At 35.9% G+C, this 17500-nt stretch overlaps 1 protein-coding gene across 1 annotated transcript in view; it reads right to left on the reverse strand.

Annotated features, from left to right (window-relative positions):
• The window catches only part of LOC135197826 (uncharacterized), a 51933-nt gene that overhangs the window by 24180 nt on the left and 10253 nt on the right, over positions 1–17500 (reverse strand). Inside the window, exons 2-4 of the mRNA XM_064224971.1 lie at positions 14544–14686; positions 8262–8451; positions 2603–2825 (exon numbers count right to left, since the gene is read on the reverse strand). Coding sequence (XP_064081041.1) covers positions 2603–2825; positions 8262–8451; positions 14544–14686 — 556 coding nt within the window. The remainder of the gene's footprint in view (positions 1–2602; positions 2826–8261; positions 8452–14543; positions 14687–17500) is intronic.

A 17500-nucleotide genomic window follows, 5' to 3' on the forward strand; every position in this document is an offset into this window, starting at 1 on the left:
ATGAAGGTGAGTGACTGATGAAAGGGAAGTGAGATTGGCATATGTGGAGATGATACATAAACAATACGCTGAAATGCTGAACAGAATAATTAGCAGCCGACGAAGAGTTTCAGATATTCAAGGATGGGGTCCTTCATGCTGCACACAGGGTTTTTTTTTTCTTTAGGTATACAAGGAAGATGAATTAAAGAACTGTACGGTCTGATAATGTTCATTTACAAGGTAGAAGGGCAAATGACACACAAGAACAGAAGAAATAGAAAAGGGAAGTTGAGAGGAAAGGAAAACGAGACAGGGACTAGTGACCAAAATTTGTCTATTTACTTACTTTGAGAAAGATGGCATCCAATTCAGGAACAAAAGAACACAAACTATCGCCGAAGAGAAAAACGTCGAAAGAGAGTAACAGTCTTGGGTCAGGAAACTGAAGGGGTGGTAATTAAATGAAGATGAAAAAAGGCAGAAGGAAGGAAACAAAATTTGAAGTTGGTAATGGATCCGAATGTGATTGCTGACAATGCAACGATGGTTTTTAAATATCTAAGCGAGAATTTACGACAACTTTTTGCAAATTATTATACAATAAAATGTTTTGGTTGACCTAACATGCATGGAAGGGCTCTGATTACAACAGTCATTAAGAAGGAAGAAGCTTTTGCATAAAATTATAGAGCAACATCTGGGATTGTGTGTATCAAGTGTTGACTATGAAACACTTGAGCGAAAAGTTTGAGAGTGAAGGGAAAAACTGACTGCTGTGACATATGCGTTGTTATTTTAATCTTTAAAAAAAAAATATGATAGATGCAATGAGGATAATTTTGACAATATACGACGTAGATTGTAACATTTTAAAGCAAAAAGCTTTCGCAAACTTGTCAACAGGAAAGTGACTGAGTGCAACGTCATTGCGACTGTTTGATAATTATACAGATGGAACGAGAGATATGTTGGAATGAACAGAAAACAAGGGTATAGTCTTTGCCGTAGGGAGAAGGGTCCAGTGAAGTTTGGAAGTAGAGGCTTGAAAGCATTTACAAGAAGAAAGAATGCATATGATCTTTCTTAAGTTGACTCCAAATTGCATCACATTATTTATGAACTTATTATTATTATTATTATTATTATTATTATTATTATTATTATTATTATTATTATTATTATTATTATTATTATTCAGTAGATGAAACCTATTCATATGGAACAAGCCCACAGGGGCCACTGACTTGAAATTCAAGCTTCCAAGAATATGGTGTTCATTAGGAAGAAGTAAGAGGAAGTAAATGGAAATGCAGAAAGAGGAGCTCCTACTTATTAAACAAGAAAAACAATTAATTAATAAATAGATAAAAATGTATTAGAATGCAAGAATTATATTGTCGAACGTAATAGATAAAATTCAAGATATTCTCTGAATAAATATAAGGTATTAAGAGACTTCGAACTTTAAAATATTACATTGGTAATGGCAACTGGCTCGAGAATGAATGGGTCACTTCCGGAAGCTGGGATGTCTAATTTCGAAAATCTGTAGGAGGAAGTCTGATTAATTTACGTTCAGAATATGCACATCTTTTTTTACTAATTTAAGTTTGCTTTAATTTTTAATCAGTAAAATGACAGCACATCCCTTGTTAAAAGACGGCCATTAAATGCGGTAATGCTAGCAGCAGAAAAAAAGCAAGAAAAACTAGATTTTTAAGTGTAGTGAATCTCCTGTTTTTGGAGAAAATATTATTTCCTCAACCGAGACGCGAAAATATCCAGGGGCGCTCGTTTGGGGCAAGCGACTTCAAAGGATGGCCTTTGTTTTCCCAGCTCCTCTCTCCTCCTTTTTCGAAAATAATAATTGCATACTAGGTTCAGAATATGTATATATAGGCAGTTGCAGACAGGTATTTATGATGGTGAAGATGGATGAGGTGAGTACGCCCGCGCATGTTTTTTGGCACAAATCGGTACTACTATTTTGCTGTTTTTGATTAAGCTGGCTTTGTGCCAGCACGTAGGGCATTCTATAATATGAAAGCGGGAGGTATGGCTATGGATCTGAAAAATTCTATTTTTGATGGTTGTGCGGCGCCAGTGACGTGTATCACCAATAAACCAAACATGAGGAACGACTAGACAGTAGTGACTGTTTCTTTCATCTTCTCACTTTTTTATATGAACACCTTGTGCAAATCACACATACATACATATATATATACACACACAAAACTATTTTTTTCTTTCTTTCTTAAAAAAAGCAAAACAAAAAGAAGCACAACAAAGTTGAGCCACTTAATTTCAGCCGAAGTGGTGGCTTATTGCAATTTCTAGCAGCCATTTTTGTCCTTTAAATATCTTTGCCCTCTCAACCGCCAGAAGATGTCCATATTCTATGGTGTGGCGCAGTCAGCTGGGTAAAATAATAAATCAAACAATCCACCAAAGTTTGATCACAGGGAGTGAGTCTCCAAACAAATGTTACCCCAAAGTTTCACCAAATTTCCTTCACCCGTTTTCGGAATGCTTAGTTAAAAGAGAGAGGCCCAAATACAATACTCAACCAGTAAGTTGCATATGCTTTTCAACACTGAATATTACACTGCATGCTCACCTGGAGCCTGGGATGAGACCTTTGATGAGATGCCTGCTGGACACGAGATTGGAAGCATGGCCTGGGTGTCCTATGAGACCCTCCACTCTTCGCCAAGTGATCCTGTAACCTTTGGCTGCCCGAGCCTCTCGAATGGCCTGCGTTTGGCCTGGAACTTCTCCCCACTGCACCGTCAGGTTCTTACTGCTCACTGGACTGAGAACGAGGTACAAGGCTGGACGACCTGTTGAAAATTATATATGTATATATATGATACATATGTGTATGTATTGGTGGTCGTTCGATCAGCATAGTTAGGCAATGACGGGTAGCCACAGCGTGACTTCTAAATGATCACCCATCCAAGTACTAACCATACCCATCATGGGTATGGTTTACCCATGATAGGTATAGCGCACTTGAGTACCTATGATGTCTGGCTTTTCTAAATGATCACCCACCCAAGTACTAACCATACCAACCAATCATTGCCTTACCATCGACCCTGAATGAAATATAACTTATGTAATATATATATATATATATTATATATATATATATATATATATATATATATATAATTTCGTAAGCTTGGACTTTCGTATGTCGAAGTACCACTGTATATATACTATATATATATATATATATATATATATATATATATATATATATATATATTATATTACATAAGTTACATTTCATTCAGGGTCGATGGTAAGGCCGCCTTAATGCCACTATCTACAAATTAGTGCTTAAGGATTGAACTTGATAAGAGGAAAGTGGTATTCATAATTGGGTGCTAAGGGCGTAAAGAAAGATGAATAATCTTTTTGAGATAATAATATTGGAAACTATAACTGATGCTGAAATATAAGAGAGAGAGAGAGAGAGAGAGAGAGAGAGAGAGAGAGAGAGAGAGAGAGAGAGAGAGAGAGAGAGAGAGAGAGAGAGAGAGAGAGACCCATAAAATATAACACGTCAACATTGGATTGCTGAAACTCTTCAGGTTTAACATTGTTCTCATACTAAGATATAAATATCTTTAACGAAACAGAAAACCATTGACACGTCCGCATGTGAACACTCATTTCCTTAGAGAGCTAACAAGAGAAAACTTCTCTTCCTTGCCTCTAGAAATGTTTGGGAATATTTGGATCGTGGGACTTCTACAGCAAATAAGAAACTCTCGCGCTGACATTCACAAAAAGTTAAGTATACCTTAGTTTGGCATTCACAGGACATTGTGTGTGGCGAAAGGGAGTAACATGTGTTACGTGGGTGAGAGGGGATGCTTACGAAGTATGGTCTCTCAAACTGGTTTTTAGGGGAAAAAAAGTGCCTTGAAAATAGACATTGCAATTTGGCTTTCATGAAATGCATTCTATGATACTATGATACGTAAAACCACAACAAATATTCCTAGGAGCAGAGGTAAGGTTATGAACACGGTTGATGGGAAGATCGCCAAAGTATGAATGAAAAAACGAATGTAAGAGACGCCACAACTTTTGTCAAAAATATAGCCGTGCATTATGTAGATTAAACAACTACGGGCACTACCTTTAAGAAATTTTAAGGAACTTTCATGATAATTGAGCACAAGTTACAGAACTAATAAAATGGGGAACAGGTGATGGGCCAAAGATCTTTCTTTAATGAGTTAAGGTGTTTGCCAGAAAGGATTAATTATCATCATTGTAAGAAAGAAATGAAGCACATGGTCATTTACATATGCTAGCGATCGGAGTCATGTTTATGAAGCGAAAGAACTAAAAAATTTTCCTTCTGCTCAATTACCGGCCTGATTATGGCGTGATTGGAAATTGAATCATTTAAATCCCACATCCCCGTTTCTTTCCAAAGGCAATTCAAAGTAACCAAGGTGAAATATTCAAATGGAAGGTATGTGAAATATTTCTTCCTCACTCTCATGGGGCCATGCAATACAAATTGGAAACGCTTAAAAAAAGAGGATTGCTTTAACAAACCCACTCATTAAGGAAATGGTGCATCAGAAGGAAAAGGGTCTCCCTCATAACTGACCATTCATTACAATAATTGCTAATAGTAAAATCCAGATCGCTTTCCCTGGTACAACGGTAATTGAAATTAATGATAAATTATTTTAAATTCCTTTCAGCAATTCAGTAAACTGTCCGAATAGCCGATACCTAGGTAACGTACGTATCTCCTCTATTGTGGATAACCAAAGAAACAAAATTAAATATCTTTCTAGGCTAGAAAATTAAAACCACTTTATGGAAATGCCACCCTTCTTATTAGCACCCTTTTTGGTGGCCATACACAACTTCTTAAAGCATAATTGTTTGAAAATGCACTCCGTCTTCAAGCATACTCTATAACAATGCACTATTTCTTAAAGCATATCTTTATGGCAACGCATTCCCTCTCAAAGCATACTTTTCAGGCACTGGCACTTCCAGCTCTCTTGAAGGCGTACACTCTTAAGATACCTTCATGGCAGCGTACACCCTCTTACAGCATACTATCATAATGGCAGCGTACACCCTCTTACAGCATACTATCATAATGGCAGCGAACACCCTCTTAAAGTATACTCTAATGGCAGTTCACACCCTCTACAAGCATAGTTTAATGGCAGTGCAAACCCTTTTGAAGCTCATCACCATGGTAATGTAACCCTCTTAAAGCATGCTGTTATGGCAGTGCAATCCCTCTTGAGGCAATGCACTCTCTTTAAAACACACCTTAAAGCAATAAAGCCTTTACGGTAATGCATTTCCTCTTAAAGCATACCTTTAAGGCAAAGCACTCCCTCTTACAGCACTCTTATGACATCCTTGTTCCTCTTTTAATTAAATACAAAACCGCTCCCTTGAATAGCTGAATAGCTGAAATTAATTCTCAATATTTTGAGTATAAAAGTAAATACAATGCATTAATATGCTGTAGTCATCTCACAAGCCATACTAAGTCTACTTGAAATATGAGACTGTGCAGATATATTACTCATCCAGCTGCCACTGCGATTTAGCGGGCAAGTATGGTTTTCATATTTGGGATATTCTGCTTTCACTGACCTCCACAGCAAAACAGATGTACAGACTTAAACACGAGTTTACTTAGAAGATGACCTCACCCTAATTTGGTGCTCATGTTAACAGTAGGTTTCATTCTTATACTGTTATTTTGAAGTTAACTTAAAATCATAAGACTGTATGTTACAATGTTCCATTGATTGTTGGGAATGCGTCTGACTACTCCTAAGCTAGTGGTTCTTAACCTGGGGGCCATGGCAAGGATTCAGGGGGCCATGGTGGGCTGTTGCAAATTATATATTTCTAAATAATTTTAAGAATCTGAATAAAAAAAAAATGCATCACTGCCCCGGCAAAGAAAATTTTCTTTTTTAATTGATTAAGTTAACAATAATTAAGAATGTAAACTTCGTAATAAAGCAAGGGTGTTCTCTTCATCAACATTTTATTAATTTATTTATTCATTTATTTATTTACCTTTTTTTGGCGGGATGGGATTTGGGAGAAAAATGGAGGGGAGCCACACGAATGTTGAGAATTCATGAAGGGGGAAATGGAGTGAAAAAGGTTGAGAACCACAGTCCTAAGCAAACGACTTGGATACTGTTTAAGAGTCAGCCACTTTCAGTCTTGTGCCCCTTTACCTTAGCCAACTTCGAATAAGAAATTCTACATGTTTAGGCTGAGGATCATCGTATTTTAGCAGTTTGGTTATCAAAGTTTCTTTAGCATAAGGACAAGGGTTCGACTTCTGCATAAGTACGGAGTAATATAAAACCATTTGGCTGAAACAGTTTCTGTTGACCTAAGCACTGAATTAGATACCAGGTCGATTGTAGTGGGCTGCAGCTAGTTATGGAGAAGCGTAAGGGGATTGGAACCTCATCTAAAACGCAGAATGATAGTTTTTGGAGCAACCAGCTCTATGGAGAAAAGTGCACATAATAATAAGGGAGAGAACAGTGTGGGTCTGAATATGGAAGAGCATACGTAAATCAGGTTGTGAGAAACTTGAGTAGGTATAAGAAGTTGTATGCGGTACATTTGGACCGAGATAAAAATGACGACTGAAAGGATAACGAAGAAATCTGAAGCGTTATGAGCAATTAAGCTTTTGTGACGGAAAAATGATGAAGCATACGAAGACGGGAAAGAGGTTTAGTTGTGTCAAAGTGAGCCTAAGACCAGGGCGTATTGCCTCCACGACTGATCAATATCATTATAAATGGAGAAATGTGAGAATTTCGATAAAGGACAGATGTTGATGCAAAGATGTTAGATAAGTAAAAAGAGGTCAAGAATGGAGCATGATGTTTGCTGATGATCGTTCTGGTTGGTGATAATGAGGAGCAGCTACAAGACTGATAAAAGAGAGAGAGAGCGGCAATGACTGCATATCTCTTTTTCTCCGGAGCCACCAGTGTTAGGGGAAAATAGCTTTTTCTGTACACGCCTGTGTCTTTGTTTGTATGTTTATAGATATATTCTATAAGTTTAGAGTCTATATGTGTAAATGACGGGACTCGCAATCCTATCAATCTATTATTTACACGTTCTCTCCTCTCCACATCCGCGCATAAACAGCGAAAGCGTCAACGGGCGCAGTTGTCCTCCAGCCTGAGTTCAGGTCTTCCCCAAAAATTACATTAGAATTGCATACAGCTATTACGGGAATAGAACTTGTACATAAAAAGAAGAGTGGGTATTGCTTATGAATAGCTCTTCGCATCCCTCGTCAATCCATTCTGACGAATAAATTTTCGAGTTCATTAGCCTCACCCTCTGCGCAAACTTGCACGACATGGCCGTTATTATTCAGGAAAGATTAACTGCTAAAGCTATTTTATCATTCATACGCACAGAGAGAGAGAGAGAGAGAGAGAGAGAGAGAGAGAGAGAGAGAGAGAGGAGAGGGGGGGTGGGATAGTGTTTCTGCTGCGTCCTTTCATACTCACAGGTACCTGGAAACGCTATAACTAGTGTCGATGTTTCATTCAAATGGTTTTACTTATCAGTAACAAACACAGCAGACACATACCCACCCACACACACACATTATGTAGTGTGCATGTGTGTGTGTGTGTGTTTGAGAGAGAAAGAGAGAGCGTTACATTCTTTGGAAATGCGCTGATGTCCATTCTATCCATAACTTCAATGTCGTTCTTCTATAAGTCGTATGGACTATCTATTTACGGAAATATCTAATGAGGTACCACAAAGGCAGGAAAAATGGCTACGTCAAGTCGCTTTTCCGCTTGATTTTATAATTTCACTTAAGTAAATGTATATCTCTTTCTCTCTCAATATCCGGATGCAACCTGCAATAGTCGACTGCCTACCAATTGCATACTGCAATGCTCAGGTCACGAGGGATTTAATGTCGAATTCTCATTCACATAATCATTAAATACTTTTATGCGACGCCTTTCATTGACAATTAACCAATATTGGTCTTTGCGAATGAAGACTCAACTTTTTTTTTAGATCAAAAAGAGAAATTTATATTCATCTCAGGAGACTGATTCTGGTAGGTAGTATTTCATGTCACTGAAGGAATCGGGGCTATGATTGATTAATATATGTGCAACCTTCTTAAATAAATTGTGCAAACACTAAGAGAGAGAGACCATAATAAATCTCCACATACTGTAGTGACTTACCCGGCTGCGACTTATTCTGGTGTCGTTTAGGGACCATGATGTACCCGCAAGCCTCGGAGGCATGGTCACAGGGCCCAGGCTCCACGCGCACGCAGATGCGATATTGTTGGTTGTATTTCAAGCCATCGCTGATGGTGAAGCTCTCTCTCCCTTTCTCCAGCTGGTGGTTGCCCACTTCTTTCACGGTCACCTGGCAGGGATGGAGGATGTTGGAAAGCTCTCAGTAATTGTTAGGATATCATTTGGAACAGAGGTGGCCAAACAGTCGATCGCCATTCCCCCACAACCCTATATAAACAAACAAAACCACAAGCATATACTATATTTTATATATATATATATATATATATATATATATATATATATATATGTGTGTGTGTGTGTGTGTGTGTGTGTGTGTGTGTGTGTGAGGCAATTGTATCCATGTTTTATCGTACTATGGCGCTATTTGAAAACTTTTTCCCCACATAATAATATGTGATTGTGTAGTGTGGAAGATCGTAAAAGAGTTTCTGCCTTTAGAGTAGATCTCGGAGTCCAAAAGTCTGGCACCCCTGATTTAGAATATCGAAAGGCTTTCAATAGTTGTTAAGAAATCATTTACAATGTTGAAAAGTTTTCAGTATTTGTTTGGAAATCCCTGGCAACTTTTATCAAAATTTAATGAAGACCACTTTTGAAGGTACTTTTAATAAGACATGTCATACGAAATTGGGCAAAGTTGATGCCTTACCTTACAGACCTTACATCTTGTTCGGGTTGCCCCAGGTCCCTCAGTGTGAGGCACCTCTAATGTCTACCAGAGAGTTGCTAGTACATCTTCCGGTATATTTTGCATCTTCCAATCTTGGATGGTCTGGGATGCATTTTAGATATTTGTCGAGCTTATTCTTAAACACATCTACGCTCACTCCTGATATATTCCTCAGATGAGCTGGCAACGCATTGAATAGACGCTGCATTATCGATGCTGGTGCGTAGTGGATTAATGTCCTGTGTGCTTTCCTTATTTTTCCTGGTATAGTTTTGGGCACTATTAATCTACCTCTGCTTGCTCTTTCTGATATTTTTAGTTCCATGATATTTTCTGCTATTCCTTCTATCTGTTTCCATGCCTGAATTATCATGTAGCGTTCTCTTCTCCTTTCTAGACTATATAATTTTAAGAATTGTAGTCTTTCCCAGTAGTCTAGGTCCTTAACTTCTTCTATTCTAGCTGTAAAGGACCTTTGTACACTCTCTATTTGTGCAATATCCTTTTGATAGTGTGGGTACCATATCATATTGCAATATTCAAGTGGACTACGAACATATGTTTTATAAAGCATAATCATGTGTTCAGCTTTTCTTGTTTTGAAGTGCCGTAACAACATTCCCATTTTTGCTTTACATTTTGCCAACAGAGTTGCTATTTGATCATTGCATAACATGTTCCTATTCATCATCACACCAAGGTCTTTAACTGCTTCCTTATTTGTGATGGTCTCATTATTAGGTCCCTTATATGCATATAGCTTTCTTTCTCTGTCTCCATAATTTATTGATTCAAATTTATCAGAGTTAAATACCATCCTATTTACCTCTGCCCAATCATATACTTTGTTAAGGTCTCTTTGTAGAGCGTTCCTATCTTCATCACAAGTAATTTCTCTACTTATTCTTGTGTCATCTGCGAAACTACTCACTACCGAATCCTTAACATTATTGTCTATGTCTTCAATCATAATAACAAACAGTATTGCAGCTAACACCGTACCTTGCGGCACACCGGATATTACCTTGGCTTCATCCGATTTCTCGTCGTTTGCAATAACTATCTGTTTTCTGTTGTGTAAAAATTCTTTTAACCATCTTCCTACTTTATCCACGATATTGTGTTTTCTAATTTTCTTCGCTAATATATTATGGTCTACTTTATCAAAAGCTTTTGCAAAGTCTAAATAAACCACATCTTTTTCATTTCCGCTTTTCATATTTTTGAATATGTTTTCACGGTGGACTAACAGTTGGGTTTGTGTACTTTTTCCGGGTACGAAACCATGTTGTCCTTTATTAAACAAATTATTTTTTATTAAATGTTTCATAATATTTTTCTTCATTACCCTTTCATACACTTTCATAATATGTGATGTTAGACTCACAGGCCTATAATTACTTGCCTCTAGTCTTGATCCACTTTTGAAAGTAGGGGTAATATATGCTAATTTGTGCTCATCATATATCTTGCCTGTATCTACACTTTGTCTTAATAATATTGCAAGTGGCTTTGCGATAGAATGAACTACTTTCTTTAACAAAATAGCAGGAATTCCATCAGGCCCTGCAGCAGCTCCATTTTTAATTTCATTAATAGCCTGCACAATATCAGCTTCATTAATATCTATGTCAGCTAAATATTCACTATTTTCATCCCTTACTTCTATATCATTATCTTCATTATCTATTCTAGGGTGAATTCTCTCTTATATCGTTCTGCCAGTATGTTGCAAATTTCCTTTTTTTCATTCGTTAATCTCCCTTCAATTCTCAGAGGGCCTATTTCTATTCTTCTTTTATTCATCTTCTTCGCATATGAGTATAATAGTTTGGGGTTTTGCTTGATATTTAATAGGGTTTTTTCTTCCAAGTCCCGTTTTTCATTTTCTTTTGATTGTATAATCTTTTGTTCTGCATTTTCTATCTTACTTTTTAGTTCTATAACTTTCCATGCATTTTTTTCTTTTGCAAGACCTTTTTTCCACTTTCTGATTTTCTGGAACAAGATCCTTCTGTCTCTTGGTATGCATGAATGATGTTTACTTTTCTTCTTCGGTATATATTTTTCCACTATTATCTCCAATATTTTATATAATATCTCCGTATTTACCCTTATGTCATCACTTACGAAAATGTTATCCCAATCTTTGTTTAATTCTTCATTAATTTCTGACCATTTTATATTTTTACTGTAGAAGTTGTATTTTCCATATCCTTCCCACTTTTTCATTTCTTGCTTATTATGGTCTGAAATACTCGCATTATAAACTATTATTTCTTTAACATAATTCATCTCGTTCACAAATACTAGGTCTAAAGTATTTTCCTTTCTTGTTGGCAGGTGATTTATTTGTTGAATGTTGTATTCTAGTAGCATATCTAATAGCTTTTCAAATTGCCTCTTATCTTCTGCACTACTATTACTCTCTTTTTTATATGTATAAGTACAACCACAATCTCCTATTCGTTCTTTCCATTCTACGAAAGGAAAGTTGAAGTCACCAGATAGGAGAATAGTCCAGTCCTTGTGATTTCTACATATATCATCCAATTTTTCAATTATTAAGTCAAACTCTTTAGTATTAGGAGGTCTATAATATTCTATGTTCATCAATTTTTCAGATTCAAATTCTACCGCTATTAGTTCACATTCTGAGTTACTATTTCTCATATATTTTTCCTTGTTTTTTGTCTTTCCCATATATTGCGGTTCCCCCTTGATTCCTATTTTTTCTATCTGATCTATAAGTTTGGAACCCTTTTATTTGATCATCATTCCCAGTCTCTTGGGAATACCAGGTTTCACTTATATTCATTATATATATTTTCTTTTCATTTTGGGTTAGTTCTTCTAATACTCTATTTTTCTTTTTGAGTTACTCGTAACTAAACCCTGCGCATTCATCACTATGATGGTTTGCGTGTTTTCTCCTTCATTTAATACTGATAGTAATAAGGATTTTCCCATGTCTCTTTCCTGTTCTGGTATGTTGTTCTTTTTTTCATTTCCAGAAATTCTGACATTAAAAAATCCAACTTTTCCATAATATTTGATCTTCCTTCATCATAATTATTAATTTTGTGTCTGAATCTGCAATTTTCTCCGTTTCTGCAATATCCTCTTGCATAATAAATACAGTTATTATCTCTTGAGTAGAATTTCGGAGCTGATGCTTTGAAATTTTTTGCTGACACCTCTGCATATCTCATTGGTGGTTTGCTTTTCTCTTTTACCTGATATTCTTGATTTCTCTCTTTATTTGTTTCTTTCTTATTTTGGATTTTATTACTTGGTTGGTTATTTATTTGATTATGATTCATGGCTACAGGGTGCATATATTTGCATTTTTTGTCGAACTTACATCCTTTTCCTTCTTTTAGGTTTTTACATATTTTTGGATGCAGATCTCTGCAATCATCCCCATATCCATCTAAGTATGCACATTTACCATATATTTCATAGTTTTGACATATCTTAGGATGTTTGTAGTAACATCTTTCTCCAAATCTGCAATTCCCTCTTTTCAAAAGGTTGCAGATTTTGTCTTTCTTGTCTATTTTTTCCTCTTTCCGTCATTGTATAGATCTGGGTAGAGCCTCTTCGGATTTGCTTTTCTGTTGTCATATCGTAATTTATTTCTTCGTAGGTATGCTGCTTTATTGCCTCATATGTAGTATCAATGAGTATCTCTGCATCCATACTTTTATCTTGTTCTTTGTTTTCCTTATTTTTTTCTGTCATTTCATTTTTGTTTACTTTTCTTCCGTTTTCCTCTTCTTCTTTTTTCTTCTTCTTCTTCTCCTCTTCCTCTTCTTCTTCATCCTCAACTATTTGTACATTCAATCTTGATTTAATAACATTGTCTATCCATGATAGACATGTTGAACAAAAAATTCTTGTATCTTTTCTCAAATCTTGTATTACCTCAGCACACTGTGGATGGGTCGGAATGTTGCATGCAGCACATTTTCTGATTAGGTTTTGTGGATTGACTATGCTATCCAAACCTTACACAGTTTGCATGCTTTTGGCATTCTTTTTCCTAATGCATCAATTAGTATATTCACAAGATTCACCTTATTCATTTTCTTTGTCGGAATATGTTGGTTTATGTATATTTTCTTTATGAGTCTCTTGACCACTTGGATTTTATTTGGAACTTCTTCAATTATTTTCAAGATGTTTTCATTAGATTTGTTCCAGTTTGAAGGATTATATCCTTCTAATATATCTATGAATGCTTTTGTATCTTTTTGGTTAGGACTGTTGCTGATTTCATAGATGAGAAATGCCAGTTCCCTTCCTGCTACCTCATCGTATTGCGAATCTGCTAAACACGCCAAATTACGCCACCTTTTCCCGCAGTTGGAACTTACTGCCATCTTGTTCTGATTTATAGTATTACACTTGATAAACTAACTTAGAAGACGCTTTATCCTACTATTTTCACACTAATCTTATCACCGATAGTTCACGAACACTTCTAGATATTTCTCAAATTCTAGTCGTATGTTAAACTTGTGATATCTGTTGATTATTGTGACTTCACGCGGGTACGTCTCACCAAGCAAGATGGCTACTACCAAGCAAGATGGCTCTACTGCGTAGAGAACATAGGCTTTTAATGACGACTAATATCAATAAGAGACGCACTAGATATGGCACTGGAAAAACCCTCCATTAACTATACTATGGATATTGAAAAGTCATCGTAATTTCATATTTAAATAAACAAGGCGTGCAAGATTTTCACTTCAAGCGTAAGTTGTAAACATATTCCCTCACTTAGTATTACTTATACTAACAACATGGATTAAATAAAAGGACACAAATTGAACACGTTCATACATTCTCAGCTACAAGTGGAAACACAAAATAATCGATCAGAAACAGCCTAAATTCAGCATACCAAATAAATTAAAACGTGTTAAAATCTACAGTCAAATAGAACTTGGTTTCACCAACGAAAACTTATAAATAAACGCACTATATTTTATTGGGAAGAATAATTTTTCTGTACTGTTTAACATGCACGTTATTTACTTTTCATATTTTCATTCTAATAAAGAAATCATAAATATCCTATCCTGTAAATTTAACTCAACATGAAACACCTTTTTCAGTTTGTAGGCTTACTCCCCGAGTAAGCGTAAAAGACAGACAAAATAAGAAAACAATGCTACTACATAAATTTCAGTTTTACTTTTAATTTGATAAGCAATGCAGACAGCCATCCACCGCCCTGCAAACCAGTTTGTCTTGGGGCGGGGTAGGTAGGGGGAACGGGAGGGTAGGGGAGACATCTGCCCTCCTCCTGCTATCCTGTTTGTCCGCCCTGGGTGGGGCGGGGTAGGTAGGGGATTGGGGGCGGGTAAAGGAGACCACAGTGACGAGTTCCAGCGCACGTAGCGTGCGCCAACACGCTCGTGGATGAATAAAAAATAAAGACTTAGATGGATTAAGCAGAAATAATCACCATATACTTGTCAGTCAGATTAGTGGTTTGTTTGACTAGTACACTTTACCTGTGAGGAGTAAGTGAGAGAGTGCCAAATCACAGACACCGACGGGTCCTGACGGGGAAGTGTCCACGTGACCTCCACTTCAGGGCCAGTTGGAGACTCTACGTCATCTCGTGCATTTATCACACGTAAATGCACCGCGCTCCCTAGAATTTGTAAGAAGACATTACAATTAGTGTGAGTGTACGTACACACACACACACACACACACACACATCACACACACACACACACACACACACACACACATATATATATATATATATATATATATATATATATATATATATATATATATATATTGTGACAAATTGCCAAGTATCTGGTTACTACACTTACCATTCATTAATTGCTACCTCACAACAGCCAGACACCTGAACCTTCATCACAGGTACTAAACGACTCTAAAGGCAACAGTGATCCCTTCAACAACTTACCAGTATTGCAGAAAATCAGACTATGTTCATCAAAACAGATGTGAGTTAATCTTATATGTAATTAAATTAATTAAAGGGCATCATTCCATCAACAACTTTAAAAGTATAAGTATTTCCCTGATTTCAGAAGTCTGGTTCTAACTCACTTCAAGTAAATTGAAGGAAAACAGCTCAATTACCACTCTATGTTTCTACCTAAGCAAATCGTATTTATATACTGGTGTAAAACAAAACACTTATAAAAATTTTAAATACAAAAATTTATTATTAAACGCAAACATTTATAAGTGAAATTCACAATCTCAGAGAAATAACTGTTACTTGAAAACAAAGCAAAGTTTAATTAATTCTTGAATCAATTAAATTAAGTAAAATTAAATCAAAATTAATTTATCACAAAATTCAAGAAAATTCATTCAATCGAAATTCAGAAGTGTTAGGCAATATTTAAAATTTGGCAATAAATTCACAAGTGCTAAACAACAATGAAACTTGAAAAGAATTCTAAGTAAATGCAAATTAATTCACGTGTTAAATTCAATTAAATGTGCGACGATTGATTAATGACAACAACCAAGTTAACTAAATTGTGAATGCAAATGACAACACAGAAAAATGTGGAAAATACCAAAATTGTAAAAAGTATTAATCACACAGAATATAAAATAAAAACACACTCTTCAATAAGAAAATAGATAAATGCAAAAGAGATCACTTCAATAAGAAAAATGGAACAAACACAAAACACAAAAATTTGCAATGTGTAAAAATTCAAATCGTTTCACTCAAACCATTGTAATTATCAGTTCTCTAAACCATTGTAATTATTAGTTGGAACTAATAAACTTCAATAACACACATTACCTTGGTACCAATTTTCTTTCTGTTGCAGCTTGTTTCACAATTTCACCAATTCACAATATTTCGCAAAAGAAAAGGCACCATTACACACTTGTACAATGTTTGTTCAGATTCCACAAAAAGCACTAAATAATACTAAATAACTCTAAGAAATCCGAAATCTAAAATTCACGAGTGACCAATGTCTAAGTATAAATCTTTACGTTACTTTAATATCAAGTATGGCTTGAGAGAGAGAGAGAGAGATAGAGAGAGAGAGAGAGAGAGAGAGAGAGAGAGAGAGAGAGAGAGAGATCTAAACGCTATGAGGATTTAAGTCTGAATGAATCTTCTTCCTTACGGAAACTGGACAGTGGATATCACACAAAACGTTTTGGGCATGCAGAAGATGATGCAATCTTTCTAGAAGCTTCTAATATGACGTAACTTTACAGAAAAATTGTGAAATCTACACATGGTTTCGGCAAAGACGTACACGTATGAAACCAGTCATGAACGTATTAGCACAACAAAGACACGTATTCGATCGAGACAGAAGTCGAGCGAGTAAGTTTGATTAAGATTGACACGTATCCAAAACACAACGGAGACCTCGAGATCTCTAATCTCGAGGTGATGACAATTTACCAAAACAGTTTCTATCTTGGAACGGACAAAGTTAATCTCTCTCTTTCTTTACATTCTACGTTATATACTTTTAAATAATGGTATGCGAAATCTGAACATACATTTTAGACATCTTATAACTATAAGCTAACTAAGGAACCTGAAAGTGTTGCAAAACTCTTTTCTAACACATTTTATACAGTCAAGGAGAAGATATATTCGTTATTAAAGTAGCAGCATATAATATATATATTATAATAAATATTATATATATATAGATATATATATATATATATATAATATATATATATATAATAATCTAATTATATATATATCATATAATATATATAAAATATATAAATATATAATAAATTACATAATATTTGTATTACTATCTGGCTCTTACTATATATGAGGTTATCCTGTTTCCACGCTTGGACATGTCATCCATTCACCATTATTTTCTAGATCTGATTCGACTAATCCACTTCAAGATTTCACAGTGGGCTATGAAATTCAGCTTACTTTTTTTCTCTGTATAACATCATTTTTTTTCTCACAGGTTTAAGAGTGAGTTACTAGCCGCATGACGTTTTTCCTTGACACCAGCAGACACTGGTACTACCCATTTATGGCTGGGTGGACATGTAGGCACGAACATAGCAAACGTGATCCGATCCCCATAGTTTGGCTAACAGATGGTGGGATAAGGAAATAGAAAGACAGAGGTCATTGCGACTTTTTACTAGTTTTCTGTAAAAGAAAACTATCGAGGAGAAGGCTTTCTCTGTCCGTTCGCACTTTTTCTGTCCGCCCACAAATCTTAAAAAGTACTGAGGCTAGAGGGCTGCAAATTGGTATGTTGATCATCCACCTTCAAATCATCAAAAATATCAAATTGCAGCCCTCTAGCCTCCATATTTTTTATCTACTGGTGGTTAAAGTTGGTCATAATTATGCGTCTGGCAACACTACGACAGGCCACCACCAGGCCATGGCTGAAATCTTCATGGATCACAGCTCATACAGAAAACTCGATTGTGCCGAAGAAACTTC

This window comes from Macrobrachium nipponense, chromosome 21 (assembly GCF_015104395.2).
Source record: "Macrobrachium nipponense isolate FS-2020 chromosome 21, ASM1510439v2, whole genome shotgun sequence".
Classification (NCBI taxonomy): Eukaryota; Metazoa; Arthropoda; class Malacostraca; order Decapoda; family Palaemonidae; genus Macrobrachium; species Macrobrachium nipponense.